The following is a 15,964-nucleotide window of genomic DNA, read 5'->3' as shown; positions in this document are numbered from 1 at the left end:
AACCATGTGACCAAGCTCTCCATCTCTAATGGGACAACCACGTGACCAAGCTCTCCATCTCTAATGGAACAACCATGTGACCAAGCTCTCCATCTCTAATGGGACAACCACGTGACCAAGCTCTCCATCTCTAATGGAACAACCATGTGACCAAGCTCTCCATCTCTAATGGGACAACCACGTGACCAAGCTCTCCATCTCTAATGGAACAACCATGTGACCAAGCTCTCCATCTCTAATGGGACAACCACGTGACCAAGCTCTCCATCTCTAATGGAACAACCATGTGACCAAGTCAAAAGGAAAAGAGAAAAAGACCGCCTCTTCAGTCAGCTGGTTATGGTCTCGTTTGCCAAGACTACAACCAGACCAGTATAAGATGTGGTCCCATGTGGCTCAGTTGGCATTTGCAACGCAAAGATTGTGGGTCTGATTCTCACGAGGGACCAGTATGAGAAAATGTATGGAAAATGTATGGAAAATGTATGGAAAATGTATGGAAAATGTATGGAAAATGTATGGAAAATGTATGGAAAATGTATGCACGCACTACGGTAAGTCGCTCTAGAAAAGAACATCTGCTAAAATGTGTCAGAAACATTCCTCTTTCCGGCTCTTTCTCCCCCTGTTGTCTGTGTGCTGAGGTTATATGAGTCCTCCCATAGCAGCATGATTTAATCAGACGCTGCATCATAAATTAATCACACTAATTCACCTGACAATTGGGAGAGAGAAGAGGATGAGATGGAGGGGAGATGGAGGGGAGATGGAGGGGAGATGGAGGGGAGATGGAGGGGAGATGGAGGGGAGATGGAGGGGAGGGGAGATGGAGGGGAGATGGAGGGGAGATGGAGGGGAGATGGAGGGGAGATGGAGGGGAGATGGAAGGGAGGGGAGATGGAGGGGAGATGGAGGGGAGATGGAGGGAGATGGAGGGGAGGGGAGATGGAGGGGAGATGGAGGGGAGGGGAGATGGAGGGGAGATGGAGGGGAGATGGAGGGAGATGGAGGGAGGGGAGATGGAGGGGAGATGGAGGGGAGATGGAGGGGAGATGGAGGGGAGATGGAGGGGAGGGGAGATGGAGGGGAGATGGAGGGGAGATGGAGGAGGGGAGATGGAGGGGAGATGGAGGGGAGATGGAGGGGAGGAATAGCGAAAATGGTTTCTACACTGATATGGACCAGCTGAAACACACTTATTTAATTTCCTGTTTTCACTTCCTTGTTTCCTGTCTCTACAGCTCCAATGGAAAGTCAGTATCTTGGGCCCAGACGGAGCGCGGTTCCCGTGGAAACCACCTGTGGCAGCGCCTGTCGTTCCACATCAAGAGGAAGGAGAATAACCAGACAGCTGTCATCAAGCCCTTCTCCAAGACCCCAGAGGGGCGCTACAGTGGGGGTGCTGACCTGCTCCCCCATATGCCCTTGCCCTCCCTACCACACTCCCACTCTGATGCAGACAAGACTCTGTATGAACTCACAGAGGCAGAGGAGAGATACCCCGAGGAGAGATACCCAATCACCTACCGGCCTCAGACCCCTTCACCAATCAGCACTGTCAGCCAGCGCATGCATGGGGCGGGACTAAGGGATGAGCCACTTGTCATGGGCGTACCAAGCTACCTGACCGGGGGTTCTGTCGGCGGGGGCGATGTGTGTGACAGTTCTCTGATGGATCAGATCAGCTGCGTGGTTAACCGTTTCACTGCCAACATCAGCGAGCTCAACAGCATGATGCTCTCCCCGTCTCCCACACACTCACACACACACTCTCACACACACGCCCACACACACACCCTGACACCCTCCCACCATGCAGACCCCTTCCTCCTCCCCCGGGAGATCCCCCTCCCCCCCACCATGACCACATACGCTGACGTCCAGCCCATCCCCCCTGTAGAGACCAACATAGGTGGATGCGCCTGCCTCGCTCACCCCCTGCCTCACTCCCCTCACCGTCTCCCTCATCCTCACCCTCAGCCTCAGCCTCACCCCCTGCCTCACTCCCCTCACCGTCTCCCTCACCCTCACCCTCAGCCTCACCCCCTGCCTCACCCTCACCCCCTGCCTCACCCTCAGGCCTCCCCATCTCCAGTGCGACATCGCACTGCGGGGGCGGGGTCCCCTTTAAGGAGGGCAGAGCTGGAAGAGGAGCTAATGAATCTGACCCCGCCCTCGCCCTTCCGTGATTCGCTGGGGTCGGGCAGTGGCTCCCCGGTCTCAGAGTCCACCCTGTGTCTGCCCCCGCCCTCGTCCCCTCCGCCCAAATACGAAATGCTGACCCTGAGAAACTACAGCCAGAGCTCTTCCTCACTGTGAGAGAAGGATGAGAGGAGATGAGGAGAGGAGGAGGAGAGTGAAAGGACAGAGACGGAGAGGGGGACAGAGAAAGAACAGTCTCTTGGGGGAGAAAATGGAGACGGCTGCCTTGTGATAGCGGGGGAACGAGAGAAGATTGGCCAGATCCTCAGAGAGGTGAAAGCCCTGTGAGATGGAGCGACAGGAACAGGACACATCATCGTGTGATTTGATTGGACGGTGACCTGCAGTGTTTGTGTTTACATGTGTTCAGTTAGCAGCGAGGTGAAGTATAATAAAGTATAATGAAATATAATGAAGTATAATTTAGGCATCCAAAGGGAGAACAAGGACTACAAAAAAATACTTTAACGTTCTGGTGTTCAAAAGTATGGCCGTAAGTCTCTCCTTAGAGGTGTGTTTGGTCTTTCCTTTGGTAGTGGCCTTAAACTAAAACGGCTGTCAACTAATTAGAGATGTTTATTGTGGTAGGGGGCACCTGCATAGACACATGTGGACCTACTGAGTGTCTAAGAACCTCTAACCTTACAGGACTGACCAGCTGCTGCCATGGACACATGGAATAACTATAAGGGCTGGGCAGAGCAGCTATGGCCACTGGCGCCCCAACGCACGCACGCACGCACACACGCACGCACGCACGCACGCACGCACGCACGCACGCACACGCACGCACACACACACACACACACACACACACACACACACACACACACACACACACACACACACACACACACACACACACACACACACACACACACACACACACACACACAAACACGTACATATTGGCTGATGTGGGGAAAAGTGTAAATACAAAAAGATCTTGGATGGAATCCAAATATCAGATGCTTCTGTTTATACATACCATGTATAGTATGAAATACTGAACAACTGTCTTAGTATTGATTTTCTCTCTCTCTCTCTCTCTTTCCCTATTTCTCTCTCTCTTTCTCTCTCTTTCTCTCTCTCTCTCTCTCTCTCTCTCCCTCTTTCTTGCTCTCTCTCTCTCTCTCTCTTACTCTCTCTCTCTCTGTGTTTCTTTGATATTTGAGGTCTTTTGGACAATTATTTACTTCAGAAGTTTGAATGTATAATATTTTCTACATGATTCCTGAAGCTTTGGGACCAAACATTCCACACCTCAGTGTCTGTGATTCTGAGGAGACATTCTACTAAACTAACCAGTATTGAACAGTTATACAGTAGTCAGTAACGTGCTAGAAAACTATCCTGATTCAAGTAGTAAAATCAATCAATCAAACTAAAGTGAACTAGACATGCAGGCAATGTTCCCTCAAAAACATGTAGGCGCTGAGCAAATTTCTGGTCTGCTGAGCGCAAACTTGAACATTGTTAAAATTCTGTAAAACTTCCAGCCGGCGTTTACTGTTTAAATGACAGTTTTCACAGTGGCCAAGTAGGCTACAATATGTTGTTGAGTTGTTTGATGCAAGAAACCACTTCACAAAATAAAATGCATTATTATTCCCATACTATTCTTACAGAGAATCAGACAAATTATGCTTCCCTCTCCCTATTGGCTACTTAGATTATTCAAGCCTGTCTCAAAATACAACACTGCCCCTTTAAGACAAAACAAGGCTCTTTAGATGTCTAGAAATGTACATGATTTGTGCTCAATCACTCCCCTGCTGCTGTCTAAAAATGATCTAGAACCTAATAACTCACTAACTAGCAAATAATATGAACAAAATGTGCACGTGTGACTACATGTCTCTCTCACTTTGATCTCAACAAGCTCACCTACTCACCACCACTCATGCTGTACATGCTGTAAACACAGTCCAGTTCAATGTAAATGGCACAGAACCATATATGGCAATGGTCTATTTGCATATCGACCTACTGCAGCTCTGATTAGTTATGACACACTGGTCTGTGTACAGTTGTGGCCAAAGGTTTTGAGAATGATACAAATATTAATTTTCACAAAGTCTGCTGCCTCAGTTTGTATGATGGCAATTTGCATATACTCCAGAATGTCATGAAGGGTGATAAGATGAATTGCAATTAATGGCAAAGTCCCTCTTTGCCATGCAAATGAATTGAATCCCCCAAAAATATTTCCACTGGATTTCAGCTCTGCCACAAAAAGACCAGCTGACATCCTGTCAGTGATTCTCTTGTTAACACAGGTGTGAGTGTTGACGAGGACAAGGCTGGAGGCCGAATGTTCTTCCTCTGTCAAACATGGTACCTGCAAGGAAACATGTGCCATTGCATCTAAATCAACAATTTATCGGATCATCAAGAACTTGAAGGAGAGCGGTTCAATTGTTGTGAAGAAGGCTTCAGGGCGCCCAAGAAAGTCCAGCAAGTGCCAGGACCGTCTCCTACAGTTGATTCAGCTGCGGGATCGGGGCACCACCAGTACAGAGCTCGCTCAGGAATGGCAGCAGGGAGGTGTGAGTGCATCTGCACGCACAGTGAGGCAAAGACTTTTGGAGGATGGCCTGGTGTTAAGAAGGGCAGCAAAGAAGACACTTCTCTCCAGGAGAAACATCAGGGACAGACTGATATTCTACAAAAGGTACAGGGATTGGACTGATGAGGACTGGGGTAAAGTCATTTTCTCTGATGAATCCCCTTTCCGATTGTTTGGGGCATCCGGAAAAAAGCTTGTCCAGAGAAGACAAGGTGAGCGCTACCATCAGTCCTGTCATACCAACAGTAAAGCATCCTGAGACCATTCATGTGTGGGGTTGCTTCTCAGCCAAGGGAGTGGGCTCACTCACAATTTTGCCTAAGAACACAGCCATGAATAAAGAATGGTACCAACACATCCTCTGAGAGCAACTTCTCCCAACCATCCAGGAACAGTTTGGTGGTGAACAATGGCTTTTCCAGCATGATGGAACACCTTGCCACAAGGCGAAAGTGATAACTAAGTGGCTTGGGGAACAAAACATTTATATTTTGGGTCCATAGCCAGGAAACTCACCAGACCGTATTAATCCCATTGAGAACTTGTGGTCAATCCTCAAGAGGCGGGTGGACAAACAAAACCCCACAAATTCTGACAAACTCCAAGCATTTTGCAAGAATGGGCTGCCATCAGTCAGGATGTGGACCAGAAGTTAATTGACAGCATGCCAGGGAGGATTGTAGAGGTCTTGAAAAAGAAGGATCAACACTGCAAATATTGACTCTTTGCATCAACTTCACGTAATTGTCAATAAAAGCCTTTGACACTTATGAAATGCTTGTAATTATACTTCAGTATTCCATAGTAACATCTGACAAAAATATCTAAAGACACTGAAGCAGACACTGAAGCAGACACTGAAGCAGACACTGAAGCAGACACTGAAGCAGACACTGAAGCAGACACTGAAGCAGACACTGAAGCAGCAGACTTTGTTGAATGACTGTAGAGTACAGGTTGAGTAGTGCGTGTCAATAGAATCCTACTTCGACGTGTTCTGCCAACAACATCTCTTTCATAGCTTGTTTTGTTTCAGTATGTTGCATTGCAAGTGGCTAATATTGCCTTGATTCAATCACAATTGCCACAGTAAAGGAAAACATTGACAGTGTTAACAGGGAAAACTCTGGAACAGTGGTCACTAACCTTATCTGAGTCAAGATCACTTTCTGAGTCAAAATGCAAGCTGAGATCGACCACTCTGATTTTTTATTAACATGACTTAAAAAACGTAACCCTATGCAACATTAACCAATTAAAAACAGTTCTGAAGCAATGAGGTTTGTGCTATAAACTATAGGCCCAATACATTATCACCACATATTGGCTTTGCTTGAATTTACCTGCCAATGCATTGTTGTTCGGGACATTTTTTAAAATTATATTTCAAAATTGGGGCTAGACTGTATGATCACACCGGTAATAGGTCCGTTGTTGTATTACTTGTGAGACACAACTAAGTGAGCATTAATTTAAATAATTCGCTTTTTATTTTCTATTTTACTGGGCTGATGGTGCCTCCATCTGATGGTCAGTCTCAGAGGAGGGAGAGAGCAGCAGACTGAGGGTCCATCTCTCAACATCCTTCCTCTCTCCCTTTCCTCCACTGACACTGACCAAAAAGGGACACCGTCTTCCAGCTGATGGCGAAACTCGAGTCGCACCGCATTATTTCTGCCTCATGCACAAATTCATGTTGTCACTCCTATGAACAGAGAAAGTGAAATATTCCATGACATTTAAAAAAGACCCAAGCCACTAATAATAATAATAACAACACAAGCCTGTAGACACAATTTCCACCTCATTCATTACTGCTGCAGTGCTTGTTGTAGCACTGAGTGGAAATAGGAAGAATGTGCATTTTATGTCTTATAAAAGTGTTGACAGTGCTGAGTAAGAACTTAAACATGAACTCATAAAAACAGCAGCTCTTTGCTGTATTCGTTGACCGTCTCTCTCTAGTCAGGGTTTTAAACGTTTTGAAATCTCACAGTATCAACTTTTCAGTAGCTTTCTTTATGCCTGCTACATTACTGCAGACTCAGTCTTCTGAGCAATCTGATTGGCCAGCGGTAGACCTATAGTGCATTTGATTTCCTCTCTGGGCCTGCTGGGAAGAAAACGTTTGTACCTCAGACACATTAAATGGTTCAAATGGCAACAGTTTGTCTACCCAGCACTCAGGGCAGCTGAATCGGGTGCACCTATCGCCTCAAAAATATAGGAACACAAGGCTTTATCATTGGGTTTTTTACAGAAATGTTTGGTGATCGACTAGGAATGCCTTGGAGATCGACCAGTCAATCTTGATCGACCGGTTGGTGACCACTGCTCTAGAAAGTTGAGTAAAGTTCAACCTCGTGCTACTCTCTGTGGGCTGATATTTCTTCTGAGTGGCAGTCTCAGGGGAGCTGCACGGCAGTCTCAGGGGAGCTGCACGGCGGTCTCAGGGGAGCTGCACGGCAGTCTGCGCACCAACACACACTCATTGCACCCAGCCCCCTGTCTAAGACTGATGTCTGAAGTCATGTTTGCTTCATGCTGTCAGAAGGGCTTGTAGATGTTACGGCACACTGATTTAGCGCTGTGTATCCCCTCTGGCTCTAGAGCTAGGTGGGCCAGAATGAGAATATTTGTGAGATCCAGAGGAATTTTGCAGAAACAGATCCACTTCTGGTATAACAATGTGTGTGACTTTGTAGCAGGTTGGTATTTATTTGTCCTGGAGTCAGAAATACGTGATTTCCCCTTATATATGCCAGCTGCAAATGTAGGTTTAAAATGAGATTTGATGACTGTGTCTGTGCCAGCTAGTGACCACGCCGCAGAGCTGCCTCCAGAACAAGAGTCATAACGAAAAACACTAACCTGCCAGCCACAAAGTCATAAAAGCTGATTTAGAAACCTCAACCTAACCTTGACCAGACTATTAAGCCTAACGTGTAATCTTTAAATTATGACCAAAAAGCTCTTCTTTATTTTTGTTTCCCATTTTGACTGGCCCATCGAGCACAAATCTCTCACTTCTGCCTCCAGGGCAAGATTCATGACAATAAACGTCTACCTGTGACTTGGTACCATTGTTCACTTAGACACGGGCCAGTAGAGAGAACAGCTTCTCTCAGACATACTGGTTCTGTACATAACAAGGGCATGCAATGACAGATCCTAAAATTATATTTACATTTACATATCAAAAAGGTAAAAAAAAAAAAAAAGATTTACAAAAATAAATGTTTTTCAAATTATGATTATGTTGTGACATATACAGTACCAATATGACAAAAAAAATGGTGTTACATTGAATGTGAGAGTGTAGGTTACTATTCAAATGTCAAATGTCAAAAATACAGAAATACATTAAAAAAATATTATCGTGCCAAAGGGTGTGAGGGCTTGGGAGGGAGGGTAACATGTTGGGTGGTTTCGTAAAAGTAAACTGTTTTTATTGTTTTGGATATTTTCTATATAAATATATTCCAGATTTTCAAACCTTAAGCAATACTACCCATACATGACACACATCTGTACTGGGTACAAGTCCCGTAGTCTGGAGTACCCCAGTGTCCTATCACAGCTATACACACCTCTCCCTTCACCTACAACTCTCTAAGAAACCATTCATCACAGAACAGGGCCATTGACTAATGACCTTTAAACAATGTTGAGATAGAGATAGCTTTGTTGTGGCTATGGAGAGTAATTTACCTGTGTTTATGTTGAGATAACACAGTATTGATGCAGCTTGTTCTGTGTGCGTGTGTGTGTGTGTGTGTGCGCGCGTGCGCGTGTGCGTGTGTCTGTGTGTGTGTGTGTGTGTGTGTGTGTGTGTGTGTGTGTGTGTGCGTGTGTGTGTCGGTGTGTGCGCGTGCGCGTGCGTGTGCGCGCGTGTGCGCGCGTGCGTGTGTGTCTGTGTGTGTGTGTGCGTGTGTGTGTGCGTGTGTGTGTCTGAGTGTGTGTGTGCGCGTGTGTGTGTGCGCGTGTGTGTGTGTCTGTGTGTGTGTGCGTGTGTGTGTGCGTGTGTGTGTCTGTGTGTGTGTGTGCGCGTGTGTGTGTGCGCGTGTGTGTGTGTGTGTGTGTGTGTGTGTGTGCGTGTGTGTGTGTGTGTGTGTGGCAGTAGCAGCAGCTTGACTCAGCACTTGGCAGAAACACAGGATTCACAGTAACTCCTCATATTCCATTCTGTTATTTATAAGGCTGATTCCTATAAACAACATTAAGATCAACCCTAGAAATGCTAAACTGATCTGTGAAAAACTGACCTGAGCTCATATTTGTGAATGTAAAATGGTACACATCAGCTAGGGTTGGAGATTTCCACAGGGAGACAGACAGAACACAGCTCTTTCTACAGGGTTGGAGATTTCCACAGGGAGACAGACAGAACACAGCTCGTTCTACAGGGTTGGAGATTTCCACAGGGAGACAGACAGAACACAGCTCGTTCTACAGGGTTGGAGATTTCCACAGGGAGACAGACAGAACACAGCTCTTTCTACAGGGTTGGAGATTTCGACAGTGAGACAGACAGAACACAGCTCTTTCTACAGGGTTGGAGATTTCCACAGGGAGACAGACAGAACACAGCTCGTTCTACAGGGTTGGAGATTTCCACAGGGAGACAGACAGAACACAGCTCTTTCTACAGGGTTGGAGATTTCGACAGGGAGACAGACAGAACACAGCTCGTTCTACAGGGTTGGAGATTTCGACAGTGACACAGCCTGAACACACATTCTCCTCCTACAGGGCTGTGTCCTAACTTGTGATACTCACGTCTTAGTTGCTCAAATCATACAATGATTGGGAGATTTGCATGGCATTTCGAGACTCTGTCATGGGGCGGCAGGTAGCCTAGTGTTTAGAGCGTTGGACTAGTGACCAAAAGGTTGCAAGATCGAATCCCTGAGCTGACAAGGTAAATATCTGTTGTTCTGCCCCTGAACAAGGCAGTTAACCAACTGTTCCTAGGCCGTCATTGAAAATAAGAATTTGTTCTTAACTGACTTGCCTAGTTAAATTAAGGTAAAAATGTTTAAATAAATAAATATCAAGACTCTGTGAAGTTAGTATTTCTGTCTGCTCTATGTTAACACTGTTCGGATTAACTTACCCCAAACCATGTTTACTGTGTAAAACATAGAGAAACTGGAGATTCGTTCAAATATGTGAGTCACAGAGAGCTGTTCTAGATATCTGAGATATTGTCAACCCTATGTTTGTATGAATGTTGAAGCTGCTGAATTGAATGTGGGATGTTTTTATATGTCTTATACACGACATGGCTATGTGCTCAAGTTCACTCCATGGGTTGAAACGTGTGAACTGAATGGTATTTGAGCATCTGTAAGATAGCCTATTCAGAGAACAATCTCATCAGAGTCAACATCATTGTCCAATTTAAGCTACATTTGTGAGAAAATAGTGTAAGGTGTATGACATGGTACACTGTACTCTTTATCCTTTCAATTAAGACAAATCGAAAGATTTGAGAAATCGTTGTAATTCCTAAATGATTATATATCTTCTTACTCCCATAATCACGACTAAGACAGTGATTCTAATGAGATTCTATTCATGGAGATTCTATGTTCATTAGAGATGTCAATAAAATGATAAATGTTGCCTGGAATTACAGTGCTGTTTACATTCGTACTGCTCACTTGAGATAATTCAGTTTATGTAGTTAAATCACATCGTGATGATTATTTATCAAGCTTATCAGCATATATTTGTGCTAGCTTTGTGATTTCATGAGAAACGGTGATGAACTATGTAGAATTCCAATAGGCAAAGGCAAGGCAGTCTCAATAATTCATGTGTATACATGGAATGCATGTAATGGTCTCTGCATTTCCACCTTATCAAAGATGTCAGCCGTAGTCCTTCACTGACAAACAGCTAAGATGAGAGGACAGATGTACACTGACACTGTCTGCACTCCACAGAGCATTCATTCATACCAACCAGAGCCATGTATTTCCAGAAGTTCCTGCATTATGACACATTTACATGACACTGCAACATTCTATGGTAGCTCCCCATTAACATTACATGGGGCATATTTGAATATTGCTATGTGTCGTTATGTCTAGAATTAGATCAATATTCAACATTCTAAAATTGGCACAACTCTCTGAAAAGACATGGCTCTGATACCAACCTCCTTCCCTCAGTGCCGACTCTATAGAACCTCTACAGGCCAGGTTTACTGCGGGCACAAAATCTGATAAGCAACTGTGTCTGCAGCTCTCCTAAGTTAGTGGACTTTGGGTTTGGTTTGGGGTTTAGCTGCTTTCTCTGCCGTGTAGAAGTGTAGAATGTAACACGATGCTATCGGTGTGATATTGGAGATGGTTTCTGTTGATATTTGATGATATATTTAGTCGTTTCATTCAGCTTTGTAAAACGTGGGAATATATGTTAACGGCTGTTTAGAAACATGTTTACTTTTGAAGGAGTAGGAGAGGGAAGTCTAGCCTACAGACCAGTGTTTCCCAAACGGTGAGCCGGGGCCCTCTGGTGGGTCACAGACGGTTTCTCTTGGTCCCAGCTGGGCTCCGGTGGGTCACAAAGGTTTGGGATCCACTGGGCTGTGGTACGTAAGGTAGGAAATGTGGCAGGTTTTTGCTTTCGTTTCCGAGCCATTGCAGAATCATTGTGTAAATGTACTGCAGAGTAACTTCTGAATCATTATTAAAAACCTCTCATTGTAATGTCCTACTGCAAGACTCAACTGTTATTTAATGAGAAAAGGTATTTGGATTGGCTGAGATTGTCAGAGCTGTGGATTGGCTGAGATAGTTGTAGCTGTGGCCAATGAACAGCTGCTCTGATATTTCAACAACTCATCCAAGCAGACTGACCTGCAAACCCTCAGAATCAGTCCCCATGACATCCCAGACATTAGACTGTATTGGCCCACTATGAATCAGACCTAACCTTTTATTGCAGTGGGCTAAATCAGGGTCACACTGAGTGATTCTTGTTAATCTTTAAAAAAATCTCATTTGAAACAAACGTATACACCTCACACACATGGTTATGGGCTTTAAAGAAATGAGATGCAAGTACCATGTCAGATATAGAGATGAAATGTATTACATGTTGAGTTTGCATCCCAATATTACACTTCATATACATCACAGTGGACTCAAATATAACAAAGCTGTTTGACATTGAAACACCACATTTTTATAAGTTTTACTTAATAATGAAATTGTGACATTCCACCCATGAGGACAAAGAGGGCTCTTTTGGTCATGACTGCATTCAATTAGGAGACACTATGGATGGCAATGCCAAAACTATGCTGTCTTCCTCTCCCTCCATCGTCTCTCTCCTCTCTCACTCTTTCATCTCTCTCACTTACTCTGTTTCTCTCTCTCTCACACACATTGATTCAGCACGGTGGAGGTTGGTGCCTTTTAAGATGAGTGAGGAAGATACATGTTTTGGTGAGAATGGTTTTATTTCTATTACAGCATATTGGATGACTGTCATTCATATTCCATTCACCCAGCTCACTGTAACATGGATAGGTTTAGGCTACTACATGATACTCTAATTTTCCCTCTACCCATCATGAGGTTGTTACAACCTAGCCTATGAATGAAAGTTTACAACGTAGATGCACACATTGAAGGAAATTTGAGTAATTGAGGTGACAGACAGTGACATTCAATACAGCCTTGCACACTCTTGCCTGCATCTAGCTGATATAGGGTGTAATTATTTGTCCAACAGTTGCAAATAAGAGTTTCTATTGGACAAATTCAGGTTTATGTCGTTTATCCCCGTTTCGTTCCACTTTTCAACAGAATCGTCTGAATGAACACACCCCTGATCACACGCAAACACATTTCATTTTCATAGAAGCCAAGTACAAACAGCATATTCCCTTTGATCGTTGTATCATCTTTTCCCTTCACTTGTGGACTTCTGTGCACAATACATCAGCTGTCTGTGACCAGGTGAAAAAAACTTATCCATGCCAAACCTTCCTATCATAACCGCTACACACAGCCTACATCATTGTCACCATATTAGCTAACGTTATAGTCAACAAAGCTACTAGAACTAACATGTTAGTAAACACGCTACACTCATGCAGTACAGTGTACAGTCAGCAAGCAGTTTAGCAGTTACAACGGTGGGCCCCGGTGGCAATAAATTAATAAAACCAAAATCTTACCTTGACTTGGAAGAGTTCCAGCATTGGATAGCCATAGCCAGCTAGCCAACATAGCATTCATCTCTGTTTGAGCCAGGTGTTTGAGTAGGCTAAACTAAACTCAGCAAAAAAAGAAACATCCACTCACTGTCAACTGTGTTTATTTTCAGCAAACTTAACATGTGTAAATATTTGTATGAACATAACAAGATTCAACAACTGAGACATAAAATGAACAAGTTCCACAAACATGTGACTAACAGAAATGGAATAATGTGTCCCTGAACAAAGGGGGGGTTAAAAGTAAGTCAGTATCTGGTGTGGCCACCAGTTGCATTAAGTACTGCAGTGCATCTCCTCCTCATGGACTGCACCAGATGTGCCAGATCTTGCTGTAAGATGTTACCCCACTATTCCACCAAGGCACCTGCAAGTTCCCAGACATTTCTGGGGAGAATGACCCTAGCCCTCACCCTCTGATTCAACAGGTCCCAGACATGCTTAATGGGATTGACATCTGGACTCTTTGCTGGCCATGACAGAACACTGACATTCCTGTCTTGCAGGAAATCACGCACAGAACGAACAGTATGGCTGGTGGCATTGTCATGCTGGAGGGTCATGTCAGGATGAGCCTGCAGGAAGGGTACCACATGAGGGAGGAGGATGTTTTCCCTGTAACGCACAGCGTTGAGATTGCCTGCAATGACAACAAGCTCAGTCCGATGAGTCCGATGATGCTGTGACACACCGCCTCAGACCATGACGGATCCTCCAACTCCAAATCGATCCCGCTCCAGAGTACAGGCCTCACTGTAACGCTCATTCCTTCGACAATAAACGCGAATCAGATCATCACCCCTGGTGAGACAAAACCGCGACTCGTCAGTGAAGAGCACCTTGTGCAGTGTTTAAACCCTGTACAATGAAGATCTGTGAAGTTATTTGGACTTTTATGAATTATCTTTGAAAGACAGGGTCCTGAAAAAGGGGCATCTCTTTTTTTGCTGAGTTTAGCTAGCTGCATTTGCTAGCTAAGTAAGTGAAAGTGAAAAAAATTACAAAATATCTCTTTCTCTCCCTCTCTTCCGTCTCCTTAATTTTTTTATAAACGAATTTGTTCAAAACAGTTCAACTATTGTCTTTCTCTTTGAGTTAACTAACACATGGTATGCACTGCAGTGCTAGCTAGCTATAGCTTATGCTTTCAGTGCTAGATTCATTCTCTGATGCATGATGCAAGAGCTCTGATAGGTATGAGGATGTCCTCCAGAAGTTGTCATAATTACTGTACAAGTCTATGGAAGGGGGTGAGAACCATGAGAGGTTTTGTATTGAAGTCAATGTACCCAGAGGAGGACGGAAGCTAACTGTCCTCCGGCTACAAGATGGTGCTACCCTACAGAGTGCTGTTGCATAACAGTGTGTTTTAATCAATTATTTGGTGACGTGAATATATTTAGTACAGTTTTATCTAAAAATGACAACTTTTTTGTTTCACTATTTTTATTTTTATGAAATTCACTGAGGAGGATGGTCTTCCCCTTCCTCCTCTGAGGAGCCTCCACTAATTCAGCTTGAGGGAATCATAGCAGATGGTTAACTGAGAGGCCTGTTTAAACTGGAAAAAGGAATGAGTGAGTAAAGAATGAGAATAGCATTGAGAAACAGAATGAGTTAAACCCTCAATGTCAGGCACCTACCCTAAATGGAGAAATACACACCTCCCCCACACAGAGAAATACACACCTCCCCTAAACAGAGAAGTACACACCTCCCCACACAGAGAAACACACACCTCCCCCACACAGAGAAATACACACCTCCCCCACAGAGAAATAGACACCTCCCCCACAAAGAGAAATGACAGCCTGGAGACAGACAGCCTGGGGACAGACACCTTCCCTACACAGAGGGACAGACAGCCTAAACAGAGAAATACACACCTCCCCCACAGAGAAATACACACCTCCCCCACACAGAGACAGACAGCCTCCCCACACAGAGACCTCCCCTAAGACATACACACCTCCCCCACAGAGAAATACACACCTCTGGGGACAGACAGCCTCCCCCACAAAGAGAAAGACACACCTGGAACAGAGACACACCTCCCCTAAACAGAGAAACACACCTCCCCCACAAAGAGAAATACACACCTCCCCCACACAGAGAAATACACACCTCCCCTACACAGAAATACCTCCCCTACACAGAGAAATCCACACCTCCCCCCACAGAGAAATAGAACACAGAGAAATACACACCTCCCCTACACAGAGAAATACACACCTCCCCTACACAGAGAAGAGAAATACACACCTCCCCACACAGAGAAATACACACCTCCCCCACACAGAGAAATACACACCCCCCCTACAGAAATCCACACCTCCCCCACACAGAGAAATACACACCTCCCCCACACAGAGAAATACACACCTCCCCCACACAGAGAAATCCCCCACACAGAGAAACCTCCCCTACACAGAGAAATACACACCTCCCCTACACAGAGAAATACACACCTCCCCTACACAGAGAAATACACACCTCCCCTACACAGAGAAATACACACCTCCCCCACACAGAGAAATACACACCTCCCCCACACAGAGAAATAAACACCTCCCCTACACAGAGAAATACACACCTCCCCTACACAGAGAAATACACACCTCCCCCACACAGAGAAATACACACCTCCCCTACACAGAGAAATACACACCTCCCCCACACAGAGAAATACACACCTCCCCCACACAGAGAAATACACACCTCCCCCACACAGAGAAATACACACCTCCCCACACAGAGAAATACACACCTCCCCCACACAGAGAAATCCCCTCCCCCACACAGAGAAATACACTCCTCCCCCACACAGAGAAATACACACCTCCCCCACACAGAGAAATACACACCTCCCCCACACAGAGAAATACACTCCTCCCCCACACAGGGTCAAACCCACCCACAGAGAAATCCATGCACCTCCCCTACACAGAGAAATACAC

The 15,964-nt window shown here is 45.0% G+C and overlaps 1 protein-coding gene across 1 annotated transcript in view; it reads left to right on the top strand.

The window, feature by feature from the left end:
- Positions 1 to 8,140, top strand: part of LOC135546656 (metabotropic glutamate receptor 5-like) — a 130,267-nt gene extending 122,127 nt beyond the window's left edge. The window contains exon 17 of the mRNA XM_064975254.1: positions 1,242 to 8,140. Within this exon, the coding sequence (XP_064831326.1) occupies positions 1,242 to 2,319 (1,078 nt within the window). The 3' untranslated portion in view covers positions 2,320 to 8,140. The remainder of the gene's footprint in view (positions 1 to 1,241) is intronic.
- Positions 8,141 to 15,964: the final 7,824 nt, after the last annotated feature.

The sequence above is a fragment of the Oncorhynchus masou genome, chromosome 9 (genome assembly GCF_036934945.1).
Source record: "Oncorhynchus masou masou isolate Uvic2021 chromosome 9, UVic_Omas_1.1, whole genome shotgun sequence".
NCBI lineage: Eukaryota > Metazoa > Chordata > Actinopteri > Salmoniformes > Salmonidae > Oncorhynchus > Oncorhynchus masou.
The sequence above is the reverse complement of the archived record's forward strand: the minus strand, read 5'-3'. Positions and strand labels throughout refer to the sequence as shown.